This window comes from Giraffa tippelskirchi, chromosome 13 (genome assembly GCF_054371585.1).
Source record: "Giraffa tippelskirchi isolate mGirTip1 chromosome 13, T2T-mGirTip1v1.2.pri, whole genome shotgun sequence".
In the NCBI taxonomy this organism is placed as follows: Eukaryota; Metazoa; Chordata; class Mammalia; order Artiodactyla; family Giraffidae; genus Giraffa; species Giraffa tippelskirchi.
In genome coordinates, this window is record NC_137287.1 from 82846709 (window position 1) to 82873153 (window position 26445).

Consider the following 26445-nt stretch of genomic DNA (forward strand, 5'->3'; position numbering starts at 1 on the left):
AGAACCTTGCTTACATCTGCAAAGTCCCTTTGCCAACTAACACCACAGAGTCTTGGGCAGAAGCTAAGGGGTAAAGGTCACCGGGGCCAAAAGTCTGCCTGATTAGCTCGAATTAAAACACACACATGTCTGGAACCACCTGAGAGTTTCTGACTCAGTTGGTCTGGGTTGTGGCCCAAGAACCTGCCTTTCTGAAGTCCAGGTGCTGCTTGCTAGCCCAGGAAACACACTTGGAGGTTACTAATTTTGGGGGGGGAAATCCCACGCTGGGCCAGGATGTTCTACATCTGGGCCACTCTTGTTCCTGGCCTGGGCCCTCCATAGCCTGATTCATGAGATGTTCACGGCTGGCTTTTTGCTGATTTTAAAATGTTGCCACGGTTCGATGCATGATACAGGGTGCTTGGGGCTGGTGCACCGGGATGACCTGGAGGGATGGGTTGGGGAGAGAGGTGGGAGGGGGGTTCTGGAAGGGGAAAACTTGTACACCCATGGTGGATTCATGTCAATGTATGGCAAAACAAATACAATATTGTACAGTTAAAAAATAGATAAATAAACTAATTTAAAATTTTTAAAAAATTAATAAAATGTTGCCATGACTTTCAGATGGAGTAGCTAAGCTGTGTGTTCCCAGGGAGACCAGTCAGCATAGCCCCTCAGTGGGGCCAGGGCTGGGACTGGGAATGTGGTGGGGATGGTGTAGGGTAGCACTCCTTGCAGTCTGAGGGCTCTGGCCAGCAGGGCTGTGGCAGCTGGCTCTGCCTATGGTTAGGGCATTCACAGGCTCGCTCCAGACCTATGGAATCAGGGACTCTGGGGAGGGGCCAGCATCTCCTTCAATAAGCCCCCCAGGTGGCTTCGCCAGCTTTGAGAACACTGGTCCGCAGGTTGCCTGCAATAGCACCCACGATTGGACCTGGGGGCCCCTGCTTTTGAGATTGTTGAACGTGGAGCACGCATGAGACCCCTGAATGTGGGCCATGCATGAGATGGTACTTATTCCAGGTGCCCGAGAAAGGACAGGCTCTCTAAATTCTCTAAGTTGCATCAGTTGAGTTTTTGTGACAGGAAAGTGAAAAAAGGCAGATTTTTGTGAAAGTGTGTTGCCCAGACGTCATTTCTTGTGAAAGTCCCTTAGCACCATCTGGTGGCAGGTTTTGGAAAGACGGCATGTAATCTGGGAAGGACACGATTTCTTTTTCCTTTTTGAAATGACCTTGGACCCAAAGGAGTCCGGGAGCCTAAGAGGACTGAGGCAGGAGGTCACCCTCCAAACGGGGCTCACGTGAGGCGTAGCTCAGGGTCCCTGAGGACCGTGTGTGCAAAGGCAGGCCCCACAACTGTGCTGGAACACTTGTCTTTCACTCAGATGTTTCTGGCGAGCCCCACGTGTGGTCCGGGAATACCAAGCAGAGCCTGGTCGGGCTCCTGCCTGCAGCCAAGTGGGGAGATGAATATCAGCTGGTTGATCCAAATGGTCCAGGCAGAAATGCACAGTCACCTGGCTCACAGTGAAGTTCAGGCTGCTTCGAGGCCCACACCTGCCACCTGCCTCTGCCCCCTGTATCAGCTCGACTGCTGTTCTTGAAGCGACCCGGGGCTGTCAGTGGACAGCTCTCTTCCCTTCTCCTCTCCTGACCACCCCTGCAAATCTGGTGCCCACCCCTCTGCTTCTCACGCCTCTTTCTGCAAGTCCCTTTGCTTCTGCAGCACCCAGGACCGGCTTCACCTCCTCCTGGAAGCCTTCTGTGATGCCCCCCCCCCAAACACCTTGGGCCTCTCTGTGGGTTCTGTGACACCCTGTGCTTGACCCTGTGACCAAGCTGGATTGTGGCTCCAGAAAGGAGGGTCTCTTTCTCCTACGGTCAGTCTGGTGCTAGATGGCATCTGAAGCCCACACGGAAGTCAGTCCCCTCAGAGACATCTTGTTAGCTCCCTTTGAGCTGCTGAAAGGGAGCTGCTGTTTTTTCTGAGCACCCCTCCTTCTGATGGAGGAGGTTTCAATTATTGAGCTTTAACACATGGGTGCTGCGGGCACAGCCCTTTCCTGTTCACGTGGGAGAAAGGTGAGGTTTGATGAAAGTGTGTCCAGCTTTCATGTTCTCCTATTGCCCAGCTGATCCTGGGGTCATTGGACCCCAGCCACACCGGTCTGTGACCTGTAGGCTTTGTTCTCAGGACTGCTCCATGGAAGTGGAGAGTCTTACGTGGGGATTCACCCACTCCTGGGTGGCTTCTTGTCTCTGAGATTCAGGTCTGGAGGGGTCCTTTGGATCCCTTCGTGGAAACCTTTCCTGGAGCTTGTGGATGCCGCTGTGGTTAAGAGAGTGTGGCCACACCAGGAGTCAGAGGCTGCGCCTTGGTGTTTGATGTCCTAGGATACTGTTTGAATGGAGACAATTTTATTTATTTTTTAAAATTTATTTATTTTTAATTGAAGGATAATCACTTTACAGTATTGTGTTGGTTTCTGCCAAACATCAACATGAATCAGCCATAGGTACACATATGTCCCCTCCCTCTTGGACCTCCCTCCCACCTCCTACCCCATCCCATCCCTCTAGGTTGTCACAGAGCGCTGGTTTGAGCTCTGAAGTGAAGTCGCTCAGTCGTGTCCGACTCTTTGGGACCCCATGGACTGTAGCCTACCAGGCTCCTCCATCCATGGGATTTTCCAGGCAAGAGTACTGGAGTGGGTTGCTATTTCGAGTCATACATAAAATTTCCACTGGTGATCTACTTTACATATGGTAATGTATATGTTTCCATGCTACTGTCTCCCTCTTCTTCCCTGCCCCTTAACCACAAGCCATTTCTCTACATCTGCATCTCCATTGCTGCCCTGCAAAGAGGTTCATCAGTACCATCTTTCTAGATTCCATATATATACATTAATATATGATGTTTGTTTTTCTCTTTCTGACTTACTTCACTCTGTATAATAGGCTCTAGGTTCATCCACCTCATTAGAACGGACTCAAATGTGTTCCTTTTTATGGCTGAGTAATATTCCATTGTATATATGTACCACAGCTTCTTTATCCATTCATCTGTTGATTGGACATCTAGATTGTTTCCTGAATGGAGGCAGTTTTAAATGAGGGACAGAAACCTGGCCAAACTCTCTTGGCTTATTTTGAAATAATTTTAGACTTCTCTGATGCTGTAAAAATAGCTCAGAGTTTTCCCATACTCTTCATTCAGTTCCCCCAAAGTCAACATCCAAATAGCAAAGCACCAAGGTTGAAACCAGGACATTGTTGAGCAGACCAGCCTGGTAAGAGACTTGCCTGAAATCTCACCTGTTACCCTGTTCACAGGTTGCCTGATCCTGGGTCCTGCCTGCATTCAGGTGTCCTGTCTCTTCCTCCTCCTCAGTCTGGGACAGTTCCTGCCCATCTCTGCTTCTCATGACCTTATCTGTACATAGTGAAGGGTCGGGCTTCTCAGGAATAATCACCCTCTATGTTGTCCAGTGTGTTCATTAAGCTGCATGTGTCAGGCATCCTGTGATGCACATACGTGAGAATAGATTCAGACTCTCACTTAGTTCCCCATGACTCAAAAGAGTGTGGCCCGGAGACCAGAGCCACAGCCATGGGCGTTGTGGGGGAGCCACTTAGAAACCTGGCCCCTCCGGTTCCACTGGAGCTGCTGAGTCAGAATCTGAGCAAAACTGCATCCTCGGGTGGTTCATATGCGTGTTGAAGTTTGACAGGCGCTCTTCTAGATGAAATGGGTTTCAGTTTACACGTTTTATTTTGCTTCTGAGGACTGGCCACGCCTGTTAGATCTTTTCTCCGTGGGAAAGCGAGCTTGTACTGAGCTTGTAAATAAGTTTGCTTGTAAATAAGTAAGCAGCTTGTGGCTGCTTGTGGGTTGTCACAGCTCTCAAAGTGAAGATAAGGAACCTCTTTTCATTTTCCTACCTTAATTTTGACTTGTCCTGCTTTAATATATAAACAACATTTCTCTGAAATTATTTTACATAAGTGCCAGTACACACAAACACACACATTTTAGCAATCAAAACATATATGTAACTCTACTGGTCAGAAATCAGGAGAAAATTAAAGTGCCATAGTGATTGAATAATATCAAGGAAATCCCCCCCCTTTAATTATCATAGCATCTTGTCTATTTAGTCCATGTTCTTCTTTTTACTACTTTTTCAAGCTGACTCAGTAAAGTATGAAGAATGTACTCTGAGTAGTACATGTTAGTCCAGGGACAGCAGTTTTTATTTTCTGAGTTTCTCATTTTCCCACTGCCTTGGGTCAGGGGCTCCGATAAAGGCTGATTTCTTAGGGTGCTGATGCAAGCGTCAGGAGAAGGGGTCCAGTTATCACATCCTTCTGTGGCTTAAAGATCCTCTGCTGACAGAGAAACAAACCAACAAGACAAATGCAACTGGGTCCGCCGTCTGGATCCTCCACTGCCGCGTCTGCATCTGAAGGGAGAGGGTGGCTGGGTTTCCTCGTGACCGTGTCTCTGCCCGCAGACCGCGGCCCTGGAGCAAGCCATCAGAGACGCCCATGAGTGTTATGATGATGAGATTCAGCTCTACAATGAGCAGATCGACACCCTGCGGAAGGAGATTGAAGAGGCAGAGAGGAGCCTGGAGAGGTCATCCTATGACTGCCGGCAGCTGGTGGTCGCCCAGCAGACCCTGAGGAACGAGTTGGACCGGTATCATCGCATCATCGAGAATGAAGGCAACAGGTGGGGTCGGGGTGGGCAGAGCCCGTGGGCACAGAACCACTTACTTGTTCCATGTTTTCCCATGTGCCAGTTCCAGGCTGTAGGGAATGTGGCAGGAAAGTGAAAGTGTTAGTTGCTCAGTCGTGTCCGACTCTTTGTGACCTCCTGGACTGTAGCCCACCAGGTTCTTCTGTCCCTGGGATTCTCCAGGCAAGGATACTGGAGTGGGTAGCCATTCTGTTCTCCAGGGGATCTTCCCAACCCATTGCAGGCAGATTGTTTACCATCTGAGCCACCAGAAGGAGACCCCCAAATCCAGGACCTCACGGGGCTGGAATGCTAGTGGGAGAGGCAGAGGATGAGTGGGTTTGCAACAGAGACGTGGGCTCTGGCGTGAGTGATGGTGGGGGGAGGGGAGAGGTGATGAAGATGACCATGGGAGTGTTTGGATGTCAAGGTGCCTTTCGGCTCCACAGGTCTCTGGGGACAGGAACATCTTAGCTGAAAGGATGACCAGGTGTGGTTATTGAGATGCTGCAGGCGAGATGCTTGCACAGTACCTGGAACTGGACCAGCGCTCAGAGCGGTTGATGTTATTACTGCTGCTGCCATGGTGACTCTGAGCACCTGGCCAGTCAGTACTGTGGCCGCCAGCAGGCTGTCTGGTCTCCTCTGCACGATGGATTGGGATGTGAACTCTGCTGGCAAGTGTCTCTGTCTCTGTCTCAGCCTCATTCACATCTACACCTGCATCAGCTACTCTCCGTTTCCTCCATGTTCATCTACGTCACCGTGTCTGCATCTACACCTATACTTATGTCCACATCTGTGTCTACAGCGTCTGTACGCGTACATCTACACTACACCTACATTCTCTACATCATCTGTAGCTACACCCACATCACCTAACCTACATCTGTATCATCTACACCTACACCTGCCTCTACATCACCTACACCTACATCATCTGTATCTACACCTGACGCTTACTCTGCCATCTACGTCTGTCTGGATCATCTACATGTACGTCTACTCCTCATCTGCATTTTCTGTGCCTGCATCATCTTCTTCAACACTTCTGTTATTTACGCTGACGCCTGCATCACCTACATTTACACCTGCACTTATCTCTACATCATCTACATCTGCATCTGTACTTCCACCCACATCTACATCATCTGTATCCACGTCTATATCACTTACATCTGTATCTACATACACCTGTATTTACATTATCTATGGTTATAGTTACATCTTTATCACCTAAGCCTGCACCTCATCTACACATAAAGTATCTAAATCTCCATTATCTTTATGTACATGCATAAAGTGTCTACATCTCCATTGTCTTTATGTACATGCATAAACTGTCTATACCTCCATGATTTTCATGTATAAGCTGTCTACATCTCCATCGTCTTTATGTACATGTATAAACTGTCTACATCTCCATCGTTTTTATGTACATGCATAAACTGTTTACACCTCCGTTGTCTTTAAGTACATGTGTAAACCATCGGCACCTGCATTGTCTTTATATATACACACATCTACAGTGGTGTCTCCATTATTCCTCTCCATACCCATGCCTACATATATGGCTGTATCCACCTGTGTACCTATAGCCCTAGATATGTGGAGAATGGATTAAGGCCAGCCTCCCAGTTTAAGGACTCTGCTTCTCTATTAAGTGGAGATTATTCAGTTCAGCCTAGCCCGCCAGGCTCCTCTGTCCATGGGATTCTCCAGGCAGGAATACTGGAGTGGGTAGCCATTGCCTCCTGCAGGGGCTCTTTCCCACCCAGGGATCAAACTTATGTCTCCTGCGGCTCCTGTATTGCCAGGTGGATTCTTTACCACTGAGCCATCTGGGAAACCCTCTCTTATTTAAAAAAAATCCCTAAAACACAGAGAACTCCTGTTCAACAGAAAAGTGGCATATTTGGATTATCAGTCATTTCTACCTTACCATTTTTATGTGTGTTTCACAGTTTATGACTTGACCTTCCCATCATCATGCAATGTGTGAGTACGTTCGTGGTTCTTGAGCTGTTGGATCTATAGGAAGCTTTGTTCATTTTTGCTGGACACTAGAGCCTCCCTCTTACCCCCCAACTCCATTCTGTTTGGCTTGATGACTTAACGATGGTGACCTCCCTCTTTCTTGTTTTTGCTGCCAGGCTGAGCTCTGCCTTCATTGAAACTCCGATCACCCTGTACTCTGTGAGCCACAGGGCCTCCCTCAGCCCTCGGCATGGTGGGAAAGGTGAGTCCCCAACTCTGGCTTGTTCTATTTTCTGTCCTAGGAAAATGGAAAAAATCAAGCGACTTTGTCCCTAAATGCAACATTCATGCTCCCTTCCGATCCAGCTGGAAATTCAGTGCGTTTATGTGGGGTCCCTTCTCGCCCTCACTGATGTCTTCCCACTGGTGCTGAGTGACTGAGTCTCAAAGTTTACAAGGAGAAAGTCAGACCACGCGAGAGGCTCCCATCCATGAGCACGAGGCATTTAATTGGGGAGGAAAATTGCAATTAACATTTACTTTGGCAAGAAGTAGATACTGAAATGTATCTATCCACACACCCCCCCCCCCAGTGAAATGAACTCTTTTAAGCAAAGGTGCTTAATCTGCATCAGGAGCAGAGTAGATGCTCAACTTTTGTTCGTTTTCTCTTCCATTCAAACTGAGCAGGAAGAACTTGGTGGGCAGTGGAGCTTTTGCCTTCAACACTTGGTCCTTTGTGGACGGTTTCCTGCACTAGTGAGAGGTCCACTCATGGCTCAGTCTCCCCAGTCAGGACCGAACAGAATGGTGCATGGAGGAAGGAAAGCCTGGCTTACAGTGTTGTCAAATCCAAGGGTCTCAGAAAGCTCAGAGGGCTTCATGGAGATGGGAGAAGGGGCAGGGGTCCCCAGACACCCAGGCTGGCTCCAGGGGCTGGCCGCTGTGTGCAGGGTGCTGGGCTTGATGCTTTGCTGTCGCAGTCTGGAAATTCTGCACAGTTTTGAACACCAGGCCCTGAAATTCAGCAGCTGGTCCTGAAAGCACCCCCTTCTGCACACCTGCTCCCGGCCACCTGCTTTGACATGTCCCCCTTGCGTCCCTCCCCCAAGGCTTCATGGCCTGCACCTGCCATGCCTGCTCATTCTGCTCTGTCTTCGAGGGTCACCCCTATGGGATGCCCTGGCTCTGTGAACCTGAGTCCTCTGGTTAACAAAGGGAGGAGGGTGGCTGGAGAAGACTTTGGGGTGAAAAAGTTAAAAAATCACTGTGTTAGTAAATCTCGAAAGCCTTTAGGGTGTGTGTGTGTGCTAAGTCACTTCAGATGTGTCCGACTCTTTTGCGACCCTATGGACTCTAGTCCACCAGCCTCCTCTGTCCGTGGGATTCTCTAGGCAAGAATACTGGAGTGGGTTGCCCTGCCCTCCTCCAGGGGAATCCTTCTGACCCAGGGATCGAACTCATGTCTCTTATGTCTCCTGCACTGGCAGACGGGTTTTTTTTTTTTTTTTTTATAACTAGTGCCACCTGGAACTAAAAGCTTGCCTTTTGGTGAGACAGGGTGAAACTTTGTGTTTTCTGAAACTTTAAGTTTCTCCTCTTGGCTGGTCTGAAGCAGTGAATGTGGCCTCTGGCCCAGGGGATTCCCATTGTGGGTTTAAGAGCATCTCTTCCTCTTGTTTCACAGGAAGAAGGGGATGGTGAGCAAGGAGTGACGTGTTTATCTGGTTTGGGGTGCAGGGGGGACAAGGCTATTCCAAACCCATCAGAGGAAGGTGGGGTGACTCTGAGTTGCTCCTTTGGGGAAGCCTGAGGTGAAAGTGACTCTCTGGACTGGATTTCCTGGTCTGGTCTGGATCCGAGTGTCCCCTGTGACCTCGAGGTGAGGGTGCTGGGGTGGGGCAGAGGCCCTGCTCCCACAGGGTGTTATTGCAGGAGAAACATGGATCTTAGTACGTTGTACCCAGTGTGAAGGGAACTGTGGGGGCCTCCCCTCCACTCTGCAAACCCAGAGGGGCCAAATGACTTGTCCCAAAGTCACACAGCGGCCGGCAGGGCTGGGTCCTCAGTGTGGGCCATGAATGCTTAGGACTCAGGAATCCTACCCTGTTGCCAACCAGCCAACCAGTAAACCCCACCCCAGTTCTAGGCATGTATTTTTCAACAAATATTTTTTCTTCCTCTTTCATTGGCCTTGACTCATCACATCCACCTCCTTTTTTCTTTTTTCCAAGATGTCACCAGGGCTGTGCAGGATATAACTGCAGCGAAACCAAGACAGAAAGGCCTCCCCAAGAACCTTCCGAGGAAAAAGGAGATGGTAGCGAAAGACAGAGCAGATGAAATTCTGGAAGAGACACCTCTGAGAGGTCCAGAGGACACGAAGCCGGGGCGAGTGGTGGTCAAAGAAGAGGGCGAGTCTAAGCTTGAACCGGGGGATGAAGAAGCAAGTCCCCTGACCCAGGAAGGGGCTCCGGAGGATGTCCCAGATGGAGGCAAGATAAGCAAAGCCTTTGAGAAACTAGGCAAGATGATCAAGGAGAAGGTGAAAGGCCCCAAAGAACCCGAGCCCCCCACCGACCTGTACACCAAAGGGCGGTATGTGACGGTCTCCGGAGATGCCAGTTTCATGGATCCTGGCTTCTGTGTCTTCTCCGTCCCAGCCAAAGGGGGCGTGGTGGTTTCTAAGGGGGCCGACTCTGTGCGTCCTGACAGCGGCGTGGAGCCCTCTCCCCAGCAGCCTGAGCCCCCTCTGGAGGATGGACAGGGGCCCCCCGAGGGGAAAGAAGATGGTCTGAAGGATGAAAAGGGGCCCCCCGAGGGGAAAGAAGATGGTCTGAAGGATGAAAAGGGGCCCCCCGAGGGGAAAGAAGATGGTCTGAAGGATGAAAAGGGGCCCCCCGAGGGGAAAGAAGATGGTCTGAAGGATGAAAAGGGGCCCCCCGAGGGGAAAGATGGTCTGAAGGATGAAAAGGGGCCCCCAGAGGGGAAAGAAGATGGTGTGAAGGAGGAAGAGGGGCCCCCTGAGGGGAAGGAAGATGGACGCCCCCCCACCCCGCACCCTGCAGACAAAGTGGATGAGAAAAATGCCAAAGAACTGAAGGGCCTCCAGGGGAAACAGGATGGGCAGGAGGAGGAGGAGGAGGGGGCCACAGGGCCCCGTCCCACGGTGGCACCTGGTCCAGAGGGGCCGTCTACACCCCTGTCTCAAGGGCCTCAGGTCACTCTGGGTGGGTCTGTGGGGCATGGGGCTCGGAGCGACAGCCGGCCGGCGAGAAGCCCTCCCAGGAAGCTGGCCTACGAGAGGGTGGAGGTGATGGAATCCATAGAGAAATTTTCCACCGAGAGCATCCAGACGTACGAAGAGACTGCTGTCATTGTGGAGACCACGATTGAAAAGACAAAAGCAGACAAGAAGAAACTTGGAGAGAAGGGATCCTCCAGTGCCTGAGCTAATCAGGAGGAGGTGCCTCTGGGCCCCTGTAGACACGTGCTTGGATGTTTTAGAACAGAGGCTACAAGGGTGAGGATAGGTTCTTTGGATTAGACCATGGTTGGCCCATCTGGCTTACCATGAAGCCTTAATTAAAACGTTTTCTTTGGTTGTGCATCCTTTGTCTGATTAACAGGGGCCTTGGGCTTGCAGGTGGGCCAGCCTTGCTCAGGACAGGGGTGCACTGCTAACAGCCACCGAGCTGAGCTCATTTAAGAAAGCAGACGAGCCCTTCCTCCTGTTGCATCACGGGGCTCATTAGAGGCTCAGAGTCTGGATTTCACCCCTGAAACGTGTCAGGTGATGGATCAGCTTGTTTTTACTGCGTTTCAGGCACAAGCACACAATTGTGCGAGGGGTGCTTTGTTAGAAGTCAGGTGATTAAAGGTGTCTGTCTCAGGTTGGGTTCCCCAAGAAGCTGACCCTGCAGCAAGGATCTGATGTCATTTCTGGGGACGTGGTCCCAGGAAGTGCTAGGAGGGCAGGAGATGGAGGTGGAGGCAACAGGGCGTCAGAGAGGAGAGGCGCTACCAGGTGGGTTGGCACCGTGGGCAGCTGGTGCTCAGCCCCCATCCCCAGGGGCTGTGGGAAACAGGGTGGAACTCGGTCTTCAATTACCCTGCCCGAGGGTGTGGGAGCTGGGTGTTGACCCACCAACCCCTGTCAGCCAGAAGGGGAGGCCCAGGACAGCCCTCAATCGAGAATCGCAGGTGCAGGTAGGCTTTTGGACGCCAGGCGAGGAGATGCATGGAAGCAATAGGGGTCACGGGCAAGAAGCAGAGTGCCAGGGCCACCTGCATAGCACACGTGCCTTGTGTCCCTCTGGCTGAGTCACTTACGAGTTTCTCACTCAGAGATTACACTCCTGGGTTGGGCTTCAAAAGCAAAATCAAATCTCACCATGCAGTTCCTTGTTCAGCAGTTAATTAATGAACTCGCCTAACATTTACTGAGGGGCTTCCCTGATGGCTCCAGCGGTAAAGAACCTGCCTGCAATTCAGGAGACATAGGAGAGGCGGGTTCGATCCCTGGGTTGGGAAGATCCCGTGGAGATGGAAATGGCAACCCACTCCAGTATTCTTGCCTGGGAAGTTCCATGGACAGAAGAGCCTGGCAGGCTACAGTCCACGGGGTTGCAAAGAGTCAGACGGGACTGAGCCACTGAGCACAGACGCACATTTACTGAACATACTCTGTGTGCCAGGCAGAGTGCAGTGCTGATAAGGGAGAGTTTACAAGTTTATTTATGATCTCAATTACCATAATACAATGTCCCCTAATACACATATGTGTATTCTCCTGTGCATACATGTGCACTCAGGTATCTGCAGTGTCACATCCTAGGAAACAGAAATTACTTGAAACCAGAATCTTTACAAACATTTTTATGTTGCCTATAGGCATCTCTTTTTTTCTACTAACAGTCCGAAAGTATTTTTTTTGCTTAGCCAAGTAGCAAATTACTCCTTCTCCATATAGATGGTCCAAAATACATTACGGACAGTGAATAAATGTGCTGAAACGGATTACTGCATCTCCCTAAACAAAGGTATCTGGCAAGACAACCGCACATCATTAGAGAAGATTAATAGTGTCCTAAATTACATTGTCTCCCTCAGCACCTTCAAGACAGGACTAAGTGGAGGAGGGACCACCAACTTGGGGGGATCCTGCTGAGCCTCATCTGGCCAAGGCCCTTCCCAGAAAGTTCCCACCCCCTGCTCAGGCCCCCCACCCCACACTGCTAAGATGCCCCCATCTGCCAGCCACCCGGAAGGATGGGAGAACTGGAATGTTGAAATAGCTCCTACTCAGGCCTGTCTCAGCCTCTGAACTTCCGGCACCAGCCTGTGGTGGCTTTGGCTTCCTGTGTGAGTATTTGGAAAGGTATAAATCTCTGCTGAAGGTGGGGGCTGACCCCTGGGAGCAGGTGGCAGGGGAAGGTGTGCAGAAAGCACAGGTGGCTCCAGAAAGTATAGACATAAGGGCAGAGGTGGCACTTGTGTTGGAAAGAGGGGCGGGCCAGAGGACACTCCTTTTATTCAGATTGTTTCCTGGATGGCCTGGGTGAGAATGAGGAAGTATATGGAGTGTCCAAAGCCCTCCACAAGGCTCCCTTTGGTACCACCCTGGAGAGAACAATTTCCAGAATCCTGGGTTCTGGCCCTAGAGAGACATGCTGGCAGAGCAGGGCTTAATGTCTCCTGGTCTGCCCTCCTATGAGGCCAGAATGTTCCACTCCAGACTGAGGCAGGCAGCTTGGGGAAAAACTGCCTATCACCCAATGAATCAGCCATCACATTGAATCCAGCACCTTCAAAGCCTGAGATCAAGGCCAAGGCTGGGGCTACAGAGAGTAGTGAGGAGGGAGGGGGGAGCAGGTTGCTAAGAGAGAGGCCTAGTTCTCTCTGCCTGAGTAACAGGAAGGGTGATACTGATGACTGGGGTGGGTTGATGACGTGCTTGGCACTCTCTGGAATGAGAAGCTAAGGGGAGGGCTTGGCCTGTCCTTTTGTGTCCCCATGGGGACGAGAGATCACTGCTTCGCAAGGCCAAGCCCCCAGGTCTCGGGCTGCACTTACAGGGTGCACAGACAGCCCCCTCTTCTGCTCTCCCCACCTCGCTGCCCTCCTCCACCCCTGACCTCGTCCCAGATCTCCCCCACCCTTCCCAGTGAGGTCAGGTTGGTGCTGAGTCACCTCCAGGGCTCCGCCCTGCTCAGTGCACCCAACTCCAGTCGCTGTCAGAGCTGGTGGCCCCTTCCCAGCCACATGGAAATCAACTCCCCTGGAAGCTAGGCACCCTCTCTCCGGTACAAGGGGTAGCCTATCCCACTTGCCTGAAGCAGGAGCCAGTTCTGTGGTACCATCATGCTCTGATGCTCCCTTGAGAACCAGGCTGAGGACAGTCTCCCGATGAGAACACTTCGAAATTCATGTTTAGCTTTCTTCCTCTTGTCCTGTCTGGTTCCCCTCACTCATCTTCTCCCAAGAGCACTCCTTCAATAAATATAATAAATTAATAATCTCTTAATTAAGATTGATTCATTAATCTTAATTAATTAATGTCTTGATTAATTTAAATTAAGATTTAAAATAAATCTCTGAAATAAGAATCCTAAGTAAGAACCTCTAGAGCTTCCCTGGTGGTCCAGTGGTTAAGAATCCACCTTGCAAAGCAAGGAACACCTCTTCAATCCCTGGTCCAGGAAGATTCCATATGCCTCGTGGCCACAACTATTGAGCCTATTCTCTGAAACCCGCAAGCCGCGCCAACTACTGAGCCACGCGCAGCAACAACTGATGCCCACGCACCCTAGAGCCCGTTCTCCACAACAAGAGAAGCCACCGCAATGATAAGCCTGCACACCACAACTAGGGAGCAGCCCCCACTCTCTGCGACTACGGAAAGCCCACGCATAGCAACAAAGACCCAGCACAGCAAAAAATAGTAATAACAAATATTTTTAAAAAATCTCCATTGCAGACTCTGTTCTAGGGATCCCACCCTATGAAAGCCTCTTGTTATTCACAATTAGCATCAGCCACAATTTATTGCCTCTAAAAATTCAGCTTTACCCAGTACCTGAGTGAGTGAGTGAGTGAGTGAAAGTCGCTCAGTTGGGTCTGACTCTTTGCGACCCCATGGACTGTATAGTCCATGGAATTCTCTAGGCCAGAATACTGGAGTGGGTAGCCTTTCCCTTCTCCAGGGCATCTTCCCAACCCAGGAATCCAACCCAGGTTTCCCACATTGCAAGCGGATTCTTTAACAGCTGAGCCACAAGGGAAGCTCAAGAACACTGGAACGGGTAGTCTATTCCTTCTCCAGCGGATCTTCCCCACCCAGGAATCGAACCGGGGTCTCCTGCATTGCAGGTGGATTCTTTATCAACTGAGCTATTAGGGAAGCCCACACAGTACCTAGTACCTTGTAATACATCCCTTTCTTTTTAAACTGAGTATTAGATTCTGTGGTTTGCACAAAGCACTTTGACCAATACAATGATTCACACCAAAAACAGTTGCAGCAATAAACATTCAAGGGACTGAGAGTCTGGCATCCTTAGGGGTGAGATTGGTCATCCTCTCTGGTTGAGTTTGAAGGCAATGAAGATCCTATTAGTAGTAAAGGATGATATGGTGAGGACTATTCATTTCTTGATTTCATTTTTTAAAATAATATAATGAGAACCCATGAGTTTGGTACTCATCCCAAGAGCTAAACTATTATCAGTAACTTAGGTCTACCATGCACTCCTCTCCCATCCAACACTCATGCCCCATCCAAGAGGTCACAATTATCTGAGGGTTTTATCACATATGTTGATGCCTAAATAAGATATTGTTTTGTTTTATTTGCTTTTGATCTTAGTGAAAAGAGTAGTCTTTTGACACTTGCTTTTCCACTCAAAATTATAATTATGAGGATTAGCCATGTGTGGCAGAAAAAGGAATATCATTTACATTTTTACTGCTGTGTAGTATTCCATGTGCGAATACACCACAAACTATCCATTCTGTGGTCAATGGGCATATGAATTGTTCCTTTTTTCCTTCTCTCTTACAGACAGTGTTACTGGCAACTAGTTTGTTCTCTATATCTGTTGAGTCTGTTTCTTTTCTGTTATGTTCACTAGTTTGTTATATATTTTTTTAGATCCCACCTATAAGTGGTATCTGGCGAAGGAAATGGCAACCCACTCCAGTGTTCTTGCCTGGAGAATCCCAGGGACGGGGGAGCCTGGTGGGCTGCCGTCTATGGGGTCGCATAGAGTCGGACACGACTGAAGTGACTTAGCAGCATAAGTGATATCATCCAATATTTGCCCTTCTCTGTCTGACTTATTTCACTTAGCATAATGCCTTCCAAGTCCATCTATGTTGCTGCAAAAGGCAAAATTTCATTCTTTTTTATGGCTGAGATGTGCTATATATACCACATCTATAAAGTTCTATTTTCTTTACCCATTCATGTGTTGATAGATACTTATGTTGCTTCCACATCTTTGCAATTATAAATAATGCTGCTATGAACATTGGGATGTATGTACTTTTTAAATTAGTGTTGTTTTTTTGGGGGGGGGTATATATACCAAGGAAGGAGAAGGAAATGGCAACCCACTCCAGTATTCTTGCCTGGAGAATCCCAGGGACGGGGGAGCCTAGTGGGCTGCCATCTATGGGGTCGCACAGAGTCGGACACGACTGAAGCGACTTAGCAGCAGCAGCAGCAGCACATACCAAGGAGAGGAATTCCAAGGAGAGGAATTCCTGGTTCATGTGGTAGTTCCATTTGTAGTTTTTTGAGAAACTTTCATACTGTGTTCCACAGTGACTGGACCAATTTACATTCTCATCAACAGCGTACAAGGATTCTCTTGTCTCCACATCTTCGCCAACATTTCTTATTTATGTTCTTTTTTGATGATAGACATTCTGACAGATTTGAGGTGGTATCTCATTGTGGTTTTGATTTGCATTTCCCTGCTTGATTAGCGATATTGAGCATCTTTTCATGTGCCTGTTGGCCATCTGCATTTCCTCTTTGGAAAAATGTCTATTCAGGTCTTCTGCCCATTTTTTAATTGGGTTGTTTGATTTTTGTTTTTGATGTCAGATTGTATGAGCAGTTTACATATGTTGAATATTAATCCCTTGCCGATCAAATCATTTGCAAGTATTTTCTCCCATTCAGTAGGTCATCTTCATTTTGTCAATGGTTTCTTTTGCTATGCAAAAGCTTTTATGTTTCATTAGGTCCTATTTGTTTATTTTTGCTTTTATTTCCTTTACACTAGGAGGTGGGTCCAAAAAAAATACTGCTGCAATTTATGTCAAAGAGTGCTCTGCCCATGTTTTCCTCTAGGAGTTTTATAGTATGCTGTCTTACATTTAGATGTTTAATCCATTTTGAGTGTATTTTGGTATATGGTATTACAGAATGTTCTGATTTCATTGTTTAATATGTGGCTGTCCAGTTTTCCTAGCACCACTTATTGAACAGACTGTCTTTTCTCCGTTGTGTATTCTTGCCTCCTTTGTTGTAGATTAATTGACCATTAGTGTGTGGGTTTATTTCTGGGCTATCTTGTTCTGTTTATCTATTGTGTCTGTTTTTGTGCCAGTACCATAACAACTCTTGACTTTTAAACAATAAAAAGTTCTTTCTAAAGATACCTAGTTAACATCCTTTCTCTTAAAAACTGCATTAACTATCAACCTGTTTTCAAGTTAAATTATTTGGAAGTTCTTTGTCAGTGTTTTTGTACACAATCAACAGCTTTCAAATCATCAATTACTATAGCATTTTAGTCATGAAAAATGACATATATATTTATACTTCAACTGGTAGAATTTCAACATATAAAGCAAAAGAAGTACACTTTCACTGAATTACATCTTAAATAACACTTACATTTGAAATTGAATATTCAGACATTAATAATCAATCCAAGTAATGTGGCTACTATTGTTATGTTGACAAGATGTGATAGAAATATACACAGTGGGTCACACACAAGTTCAAGGATGTCAGAAATGATATTGAAGTAGGTTGAAGATGATTGTTTTGGAGTAGTGGCATTTGAGGTAATTAAACTTTTTTAGTACTTTCTGCATTAATTTTTATGAGGAACATGCATCTTTTTATGATCATTTATTTAAGAATCTTTCCATAACCATGATATGAAGAACTTACAAAGAGTATTTTCATGTTACACTGCAATATCAACAAAATATACCATAAGACTAAAGCTGTGCTTGGCATAAAGATCTGACTCAGTAACATCTCTCTTCATAGCAGGCAGACACATGACTTTTTTCATCTTATTGGCATGTAATTTAGATACAGTAATGAGTACAACATCAATTTTAAATACATATATCCCATACAATCTCCACCCAGATCAAGAATAGAATAAGTCCAGCCTTGCAGAAGACTCTCTCATGGCTCCTGAAAGTTAGTACCACTTCCATGGGTGACCTCTACCTGGCCTCTCCCACTGTATTCGTTAGCTGTGCCAGTTTTTAACTTCCTATAATTGGAATAATACTGTACAGCCTCTTGCATCTGATTTCTTTTGGTCAAAATTATGTGAGGTTCACCTCTGTGGTTATACTGCCCATACATTGTTCCTTTTTTATTGCTGTGTAATATTTCATCGTGTGGACACATCACAATGTATTTCCTCCTTCTACTGCTGCTGGACTTCCAAATTGTTTCCAGAGTGGGTTTTCATGAAGACAGCTGCTGTGAACATGTTCACTCACGCCTTCTTGTGGACAGAAGCACTCATTTCCATTGGGCACATAGTCAGGAGGAGAATTGCTGTCAGGGGCATATGTATGTTTAGTTTTAGGAAATATTGTGGGAGATTTTCAAAGTCGTTGTACCAGTTAACACTTGCATCAACAATGTAAGGTTGTGCTGGCTTTTCCTCATCCTTGACTTTAAGATACGTGGTTTGGGGACTTCCCAGGCAGTCCAGTGGTTAAGACTCTGCATTCCCAATGCAGAGGGCATGGGGTTCAAGCCCTGGCTGGGGATCGAAAATCCCGCATGCTACAGAACAAAGAAAGCCTAGCTGAGTCAATAAAATTTAAATTTTTCATAAAAGTAGGTATGATTTTGAAAAGACTGAAAAATAAGTTTATCATTTTTAAATGTGAGGGATATATGTGTATAGAAAGTAAAAGATATCTGCTTATATATTTGATCTTTTAAAAAAATTTATTAGACAACAGTTGATTTATAATGTTATATTAGTTTTGATCTTGATAAAATAAAAATAATACCTATAAATTCTGTCTTATATTATAGTTAAAATACATTCAATTAAAATTTTGAACTAAATTTTTTTTATTATTTATTTTGAGGGGAGAAAAAGACTGATAATACCAAGAATTGAAAAACATACAAAGTTTCTGTGACAGTGGATATTGGCAGTGGTATACTGGTAACTATTTAACAACTGGCTCATTAGGAAAGAAAGTGTGATTTGTAGAAGTTGCCAATTTCTGTGGGATAAATACTTTAACCATGGCTGACTCTCACACTGTTGGTAGGAGTGTAAATTGCTACAACCACTTTATAAAACCATTTGATGAAATCTGTTAAAGTCGAACGTATGCAAATGCTGAGAAACAGTAATCCCAACCTAGGTATGTGTACCAAAATATTTATATTTTCAGGTCATCAAAAACTGAAAAACTAGAATGAATAAATAGTTGTGTATTCATGCAATGGAATACTATACAGCAATATAAACGAATAAGCTGCTATTACACATAACAACATGAATGAATCTCACACATACAAAAGCATATACACTGTATAATTCTAACTATAAAAAGTTCAAAAACAAGCAAAACTACTGTGGGGGGTCAGAAGTCAGAGTAGTGGTTGCTCGAGAAGGACAGAGAAGGTAGTGATCAGGAGCATCTTTCCTGGATGGTTACTGCATGGTTTGAATGTTTGTGTTCCCCCAAATTTATGTTCAGTTCAGTTCAGTGTTCATGTGTTAAAATTTATGTGTTGAAACCCTAACCCCTAATATGATGCTATCATTACCGAGTCCAAGCTCACACTACTCACCACATGACAGGTGTCCCAAAGAACCATCTTACCCGAGTTAGAATTCAGGCTTCTTTTATACTGAAAGGGTAGGGGATGTGGCTGGTTGTTGCAAACTTCTTGGTGCTGACCAGACCCCAGAGGGAATGTGATATCCTTCGGTCTTGTAGCTGTCCACTCTAGGTCTCGTCACCATATTCCTATCAATCTCCAAAAGAGAAAAATTATCTCTATGTGATTGAAAATTGTTATATCTTTAATAGTCCAGCCTGGGAGCCAGAGCCCTGAAAAGGAGCTACGATGTGTGTTTCAGGCTGTAGGCGGCATGCCTTTCCAGGGTGCAGAGCCAGCAGGAGTAAGCACAGGAAACAGAGCACAAAGGTTACAGCTAAAGCAATAGCTCCAATATGGAGTCAGGTTTGTTCTCTGTTACATTATGAGGTGGGGCTTGGGGAGGTACATGCATGGGTTTAGATGAGATCATGATGTGAGGCCCCCATAACGGGCTAGTGTTTTATGAGAAGAAACCAAAAACTTTCTCCATCGTTCTCTCCCTCTCTCTCTCTCTCCCTTCGTCCATTCCCACCATGTGTACACACAGCAAAAAGGTGACTTTCTGCAAGCCAGGAAGCCAGGAAGAAGGCTCTCACCAAGAACTGAATCTGCCAGCACCTTGATCTTGGACGTCCCAGCCTCCAGAGATTTAGAAATAAATGCCTGAAGTTTGAACCTCCCTGTGTATGGTATTTTGTTACAACCTGGAGAGACTAAAAGAGTTATGTTTGCACAGGTGTGTTCAAGTTTTAATGGTGTATTAATGAGCAATTTCAATTAAATTTTATTAAACTAATGGATTATTTGCACACACAAAACCAAAAAAATCTTAACATCATTATCAGAATAAATCAGCTTTTTCAATGTCTCTTAATTCATAGATAAATCGTATTGTGTTCATAAATGAAACAAATTATACCTTGGCCAGTTAAACACAGAAAGACAATTTTGCCAAGAGCAATTTAAGCTCATAGTAGAGCAATTCATTTACTTACTTAAGAAAAGCCATTCAAGCAAACAGAATATTTTCTACATCCCCAGATACTAAATTTTAACCAACTAGCTCTAAATCCAATTGGATCAAAGACAGTTTCTGGATGGAAACAAAGACTGTGATACCCTCTCAGAAGGAGAAAAAGTTAAACACATATTTAAAGACAAAAATATTCACCATTAAGATGAAATCTCTAACTCGTCTCCTTTTACATGCCCCTCCCGCCAAACCCTTCTATTTTCTCATCCTGACAAAAATGTACTTTTATTTACTGTGGGTATACAATCTCTTGGTCCTTTGCTTCTTTTGCTTTGTTTTGTTTTTTAAATAATGGCACAGCATTTTTATTTCTTGTTCCGGGTGAATCCAGGGAATCAGTGGAATTGGAGTATTTCTCAGTTTAACTGACATCTAGAATCACCGAGGCAGTCATCCAGTTCTGCTTGAAAAGTTACTGGCTGTGCCTTCTTATTTAGATCACCTTTCTTAGTCCATGTCAAGTGAGGGGAGAAGTTCCTATCTCCACAGCTTTAGATTTTCTCAGTTTAAATAAAATCCTTGGGTTATTGCCATCAACTACTCCCACATCTTTCTTCTCTAACCATTTCCTGATTTCTGCATGGTGAAGTTAGGGAAAGCTGCATAGCTCCCAAAACACACACACACACACACACACACACACACACACACACAGTGTTTCTTATGGGCTTGCTTCCCAAACACTCTGGAGACCAATCCCTTGGTTAAAACAACAACAACAAAACCCAACTTGCCACATCATCTGGTATTGTGTAAATTCACAAGGTGTCCACTAGAGAGCACTATAACCCCACCTCGGACGCCAAATTCCCCAAGGGAAATGTCCTCTTCCTGTTCAACCCACTCACATGCTTTCATCTGGTTACTCCTTATACTAAGCACCTAAGAAGGATTAGGTGATATGAATAAGGATGTAAGTAGCACACCTATCTATCTATGCCCTTCATCTCGCACCCTTGGCCCTAGGGCAAGATAACTCTCACAATGCAGGCATTCTTTCCCTCAAGATGTGTGCAACTGACAGCAGATGTATTATTAGTGAACTATTGATTTGACTGTGCTGTATCCCTATTAATGCTTCAGGAAAAGTTGAAAGGTTGAGTCTCATCTCAGTCATCATTCAAACAAAGAATTTGTCAACTATGGCAGTCCTATCTCAGGACAAGGACAAGTCTAGATTCTATCTAGACTTAGTTCTGCTCATCACAAAGGTCCCTTCCTCCCTCCTACCCCACCCTTCACCCCAGGACCAGCTCTTATTGTTTTCTCTCACCAAGAAAATCACAACCATTCTCTCATTAGCCCACTCAAAAAAACAGATGACTAATGACTGATGCAATTGCTTTATCTTAGAAAAAGAAAAATGAGCAACTCTTTGTAATGAAAATGCTTCTGTGATTGCATCTTATGAACAAATACAATGTTGCTTCTTATTGCACATTTTAAAATAAAACCTGATATATCTAAATATAAACACTCAAGATGGTGGCTGTGAAGGAAGGGTGCATTTTTTTAAACCAGACTGCCTTGATCCAATCTTGGGTTTGCAAGTGTCTGAACCTCTGGGTATCAGTTTCCTTAGCTGTTAAAAGAGGAAAGTAAGAGTTCTACTCCAGAGAGTTGTCATGAAAAATTTGTTGTTGTTGTTGTTTAGTTGCTAAGTTGTGTCTGACTGTTTGAGCCCCTATGGACTATAGCCCTCCAGGCTCCTCTGTCCATGGGATTTCCCAGGCAAGAGTACTGGAGTGGGTTGCCATTTCCTTCTGCAGGCGATTTTCCTAACCCAAGTATCAAACATTGGTCTCCTGAATTGCAGGCAGATACTTTACTACTGAGCCACCAGGGAAGTCCTCATGGAGAATAGAAGAGTTCATCTGTTTACCTGGTATTCTGCAAAATGTAGGTGGTCAGGTGACTCAGGCTTAGCCAATCAGAGCCATTTCTTTGGGGTTTGTAGGTATTTGTCTCTTTTCCTTAGAAATAACTAAGTCTGCATGACATGAAAAGACCGGCTGAGACCTGGGACCTGGGACCCTTTGCTGCAATCCTTACATCTGGACAAACGTTCCTGGAGCAACAAAATTACGAAGAAACGATAAGGCACGAGAAATAACGGTGCACATGCAGTTAGGGCAAATCATGGACAAGATATAAAAAGGCCAGATACCCAACTGCCACTTCTAAAGAGCTGGGAACAAAAGCAGGGTATTCCACATGCCGCCTGCACTCAACAGCAGCTAGGGGTGGGCAAACCACCCAAGCCACCCCTCTGGCCCAACCCCTGGACATAGCCCTAACTTCGCCCCATATATGTAACCACCTTGCCCTCCCCGCTCAGGGAGCCAGCAAGGGAAACTTACTTGTTTTCGTTTCCCCTTGCTGCAATAGAAGCCCCAGTAAAGTCCTTGCCTGAACTTCTTGTCTGGCCTCTTATATTTTATTGAGTAAAAGAAGTTTATTCTGTAAGAGTACATTAATAATGACAAGAAAAAATAAAGTCTCCTTTTTTTTAAAAAAAAGAGATATAATTAACATATAACACTGTGTACATTTAAGGGGACCACATATTAATTTGATACATCTATATATTGCAGTGTGATAGCCATGGTAGCATTAGCTAATGCCTCTATCATTTTACATAATCATTATTATTATAGGGACAAATAAGATCTAGTTTCTTAGCAAGTTTTTAAACACAGTGTTGTCCTTTTTTAAGTAAAACTCTAATTCAGTGGTTCTCAAACTTTTTCATCTTAGGAACTTTTACACTTAAAAGTAATTGAGGACCTTACTACATAGCACCTTAAAGGTGTGTGGCTCAGATGGTAAAGAATCTGCCTGCAATGGAAGAAACCCAGGTTCAGTCCCTGGGTCTGGAAGATCCCCTGGAGGAGGGGCATGGCAAGCCGCTTCAGTATTCCTGCCTAGAGAATCCCATGGACACAGAAGCCTGGAGGGCTACAGTTCACTGGGTTGCAGAGTCGGACATGACTAAGTGATTGACACTTTCTTTCACTGTGTAGCACAGGGAAATCTGCTTAATGTTATGTGGCAGCCTGGACGGGAGGGGAGGTTGGGGGAGAATGGATACATGTATATCTACGGTTGAGTCCCTTTGCTGTCCATCTGAAACTATCACAACATTGTCAATTGGCTATACTTCAATATAAAATAAAAAGTTTTTTGAAAAATTGAGGACACAAAAATTGTTGAGTTTTATCTGTTGATATTCATATTGATTCATACTGATTCTCATACCTGCTTTTGTATTCAATCTGTTGCAGTAAATGGTTTTGGTTGCAAGATGTAAAGGAAACTCAGCCTCACAATATATGTAGTTAGAAAAGAGAGAAATTAATAGTCTTTTCGGGCCTCCCAGGTGGCTCAGCAGTAAAGAATCCACCTGCTAGTGCAGAAGACACTGGTTCAATCCCTTGGTGGGGAAGATCCCCTGGAGAAGGAAATGGCAACCCACTTCAGTATTCTTGCCTGGAGAATCCCATGGACAGAGGAGCCTAGAGGGCTACGGTCAAAAAAAGTTCACAAAAGAGTCAGACACGACTGAGCCACTAAACAACAACAACTACAGTCTTTTAGTCTGCTGTGGCTATTCCTCTTTGATACTACGCCAAAACTCAACAGATGTCATTTCTTAAACGTTAGTGACAATGTGGAATCTGAAACTATATCAATGAACTGATTATACTCTATTAAAATCCATTGGTCTGTCTTGCATTTTGAATGGTTCTTTTATCCGTGCGTGTTTCTGGAACTCGCACCCTGGTCATTTGGAAAATATTGGTTCACTGAGTTAGTTATCAGATCTTCCAAATGTTGACACATCTCATTATACACAATAACCAACAACCAACCAACCAACAAAACAAAAATCCAAACAAGCAAAAAAGCCTGTACATTCATTAATGTCATTACCAATCTCATCAAACTTGGGAAGCTTTCAAACACACGGTAGCAGATGGAAGTTTTCCAAACTCTAATTTTCACTTGAAAGCTCTAATTGTATCACTGGCCACAAACACCAATCGTTTTCCCCCCTTGAAGTGACAGGCTCACTTCATTCACTTGAGAAAGTCATGCCAAAAACTCAAGTCTGAGTAACTATTTTTGTCATGTGCTCTTTGAAGTGAAAGTATCCAGTCAGTGAGAAAAGTGACTCTGGGCTCACAACGCAATCATTTTGAGTGCTTCTCCTGGAGATAACTGTCATACTTCTATATCCACACTTCCCCTTTGTCACACGAAATGTTGAAAAGATGTACTCAAGAGTCGAGATTTAATAAAATTTATAATTTTGTTGCGGAGAAGGCAATGGCACCCCACTCCAGTACTCTTGCCTGGAAAATCCCATGGACAGAGGATCCTGGTAGGCCACAGTCCATGGGGTCGCTAAGAGTCGGACACAACTGAGCGACTTCACTTTCACTTTTCCGTTTCATGCACTGGAGAAGGAAATGGCAACCCACTCCAGTATTCTTGCCTGGAGAATCCTAGGGACAGCGGAGCCTGGTGAGCTGTCGTCTATGGGGTCACACAGAGTCGGACACGACTGAAGCGACTTAGCAGCAGCAGCAGCAGCATAATTTTGTTGCTTTATCAACAGCAAAATCGGCCTTTTCTTCTTTTTTTTTGTACTGAGCTTGCACAGTGGCAGAAAAAAAGAGAGAGAGAGACTGCTGGTCCAGTTGGGAGCCACGCCTTGATTCCTATTTGGGTGCCAGCAGTTCTACCCGCTGCTGCTCTGTGTCATCAGTGCAAATATCAACCAAGTGAAAATGGCAAAGAACAATTCAGCAGTATTATGAACACATCATTTTTGCCTTGTAGATCCCCTGAAAGAGTCCCCAGGGATCTGTGAACAAGACCTGGAGAACGAATAAGAACTGACACTTGAATTCAAGTGAAAGAATTAAATAGCTCTGTTTACTTTTTTTAAATGATTTTTTTAATGGAGTTATCACTCAAAGGTTTATAAAGCGCTCTCACAAATATCCTATGGCAAAACTGAAAGCCAGTTCCACTGGCAGCACTATTTGCTTTACTTCCTCCAAAAGAAGTGGGGGAGAGGGGAGGATGAAGAACTGGGAGGCCCGAGGGAGTGTATCAGGCACGCGGAGCCACCCATCAGGTGTGTCATGGTGAGCACACACAGTCCTGGGACCACAAAGGCAAGGAGTGCTGGGAACTCAGGGCCCTCGGTCAGCTTCCCCCACACAATCTCGCTAGCTAGCCACACACCCCTCCACAACAGTCACACACACACACACACACACACACACACACAGAGCTGTACTTTGCCATGGCTAATTTCACACAACTTAAACGACCGGTCTAACTATGGTTACACTCACACAGTACAATCACACAGCCACGCAAAACGTCTCCATAGTCAAACATCCAACCTCACTGTGCTCAAAACCAAGTCACACGATTTTGTATTCGCAGTTGAAGAATGTCAGTGAGCACACACCCAAGCATTGCTGCACTCCAATTATCAGTACAGCCCATGGAACTTTGGGTCACCCCATGACCGTGTGTGTTTATTGTTCGCAAGGTGAGAGCATACGTTTTGGAAACTGGCCAACCTGGGTTCAAGCTCAGGTTCTACCACTTATTAGTTCTTTCACCTTGGGCAAATTATTTAACCTGCCTGAGCCTCAGTTCTAGAAAATGGGGATAGTTCCTACCTTGGAAACATGATGTGAGGAAGGCATAAACACAGCACTTTGTCTGGACAGATGTGTCCTAAGGATAGGCTGTAACTGCCATGGATGGATTTTGTCACCAGAGGGCACCAGGGCTCCAATATGTCAGTGCGGGGCTCTGGAAGACACCCTGTCAGGAAGCCCAGGATTCCTGGGGAGTCTGGAGTCAAGCGCAGACTGGGATGGGATGGGGATGGGGCTGCACAGATTCTGGAAACCCCAGCAAGGCCCAGGCTGACCGGGAGCTGCTCCTGGGCCAGGTGGGCCCGTGATAGGATCCTGGCCTTCCCTAGGAAGGAGGAGGAGCACCTACTACGTACCAGGCCCTCTTCTGTGCCTACTTCACCCTGCTTAAACCCCACAACGGTACTGTGATTGGTAGTCACTACTGAGAGTCTTCTGTTGAGGACTATTGAGGAAAGCAAGGTTCCGGTTTACCTGGCTATCAAGTGGTAGTCCTGGGATAAGAATGCAGGCAGCCATTGCTGTCTTGGGGACGCCTCCCACCTCCTTTCTGGGGCTCTGCCAGGGCTCCCTGACCCTGGCCGTCTGCCCTGGAGCTCAGCCAGTCCCAGCTGACCTTTCCCCTCTTCCAGCCTGCTCCTGGCCTGCTCCCTGAGCAGGCCCATAGGTAAGAGGCTTATCAGTCATGTGAGGGAGAATGATAAGGCAGGGCCCCCCAGTAAACCTTATCCAGCCTTGCCATCCTCAGCTGCTGGGAGTTGTGGGGTGCTGTCAGCAGATGGAGACCCACCACTCGGGCTGCCAGACACCACCCACTTGGGGCCCGGTGTCACTCCCCATCATGTCACAGCTCCCTGTGATGTCATCATTGGTAAGCACATCATGGCTTTGTTCCT

The 26445-nt window shown here is 46.0% G+C and overlaps 1 protein-coding gene and 1 long non-coding RNA gene across 5 annotated transcripts in view; one reads left to right on the forward strand and one right to left on the reverse strand.

Moving 5' to 3' along the window:
- BFSP1 (beaded filament structural protein 1) overlaps nt 1-10318 on the forward strand; it is a 59492-nt gene extending 49174 nt beyond the window's left edge. For 2 of the 4 annotated variants that reach the window (XM_081558705.1, XM_081558706.1), the window contains 4 exons: nt 4505-4725; nt 6885-6970; nt 8943-9500; nt 9747-10318. In XM_081558705.1, coding sequence (XP_081414831.1) covers nt 4505-4725; nt 6885-6970; nt 8943-9500; nt 9747-10159 — 1278 coding nt within the window. In that variant the 3' untranslated portion in view covers nt 10160-10318. Of the gene's footprint in view, nt 1-4504; nt 4726-6884; nt 6971-8942 lie in introns of all 4 variants that reach the window. The other 2 variants (XM_081558707.1, XM_081558704.1) reach the window with 1 other exon arrangement.
- A 1106-nt stretch (nt 10319-11424) lies between these two features.
- LOC145532819 (uncharacterized) lies at nt 11425-26349 on the reverse strand. Its single transcript, XR_014073592.1, has 4 exons — nt 26024-26349; nt 18829-18983; nt 13041-13200; nt 11425-11541 (listed from the first exon to the last, which is right to left on the reverse strand). It is a non-coding gene; the product is annotated as an uncharacterized LOC145532819 (long non-coding RNA).
- Nucleotides 26350-26445: the final 96 nt, after the last annotated feature.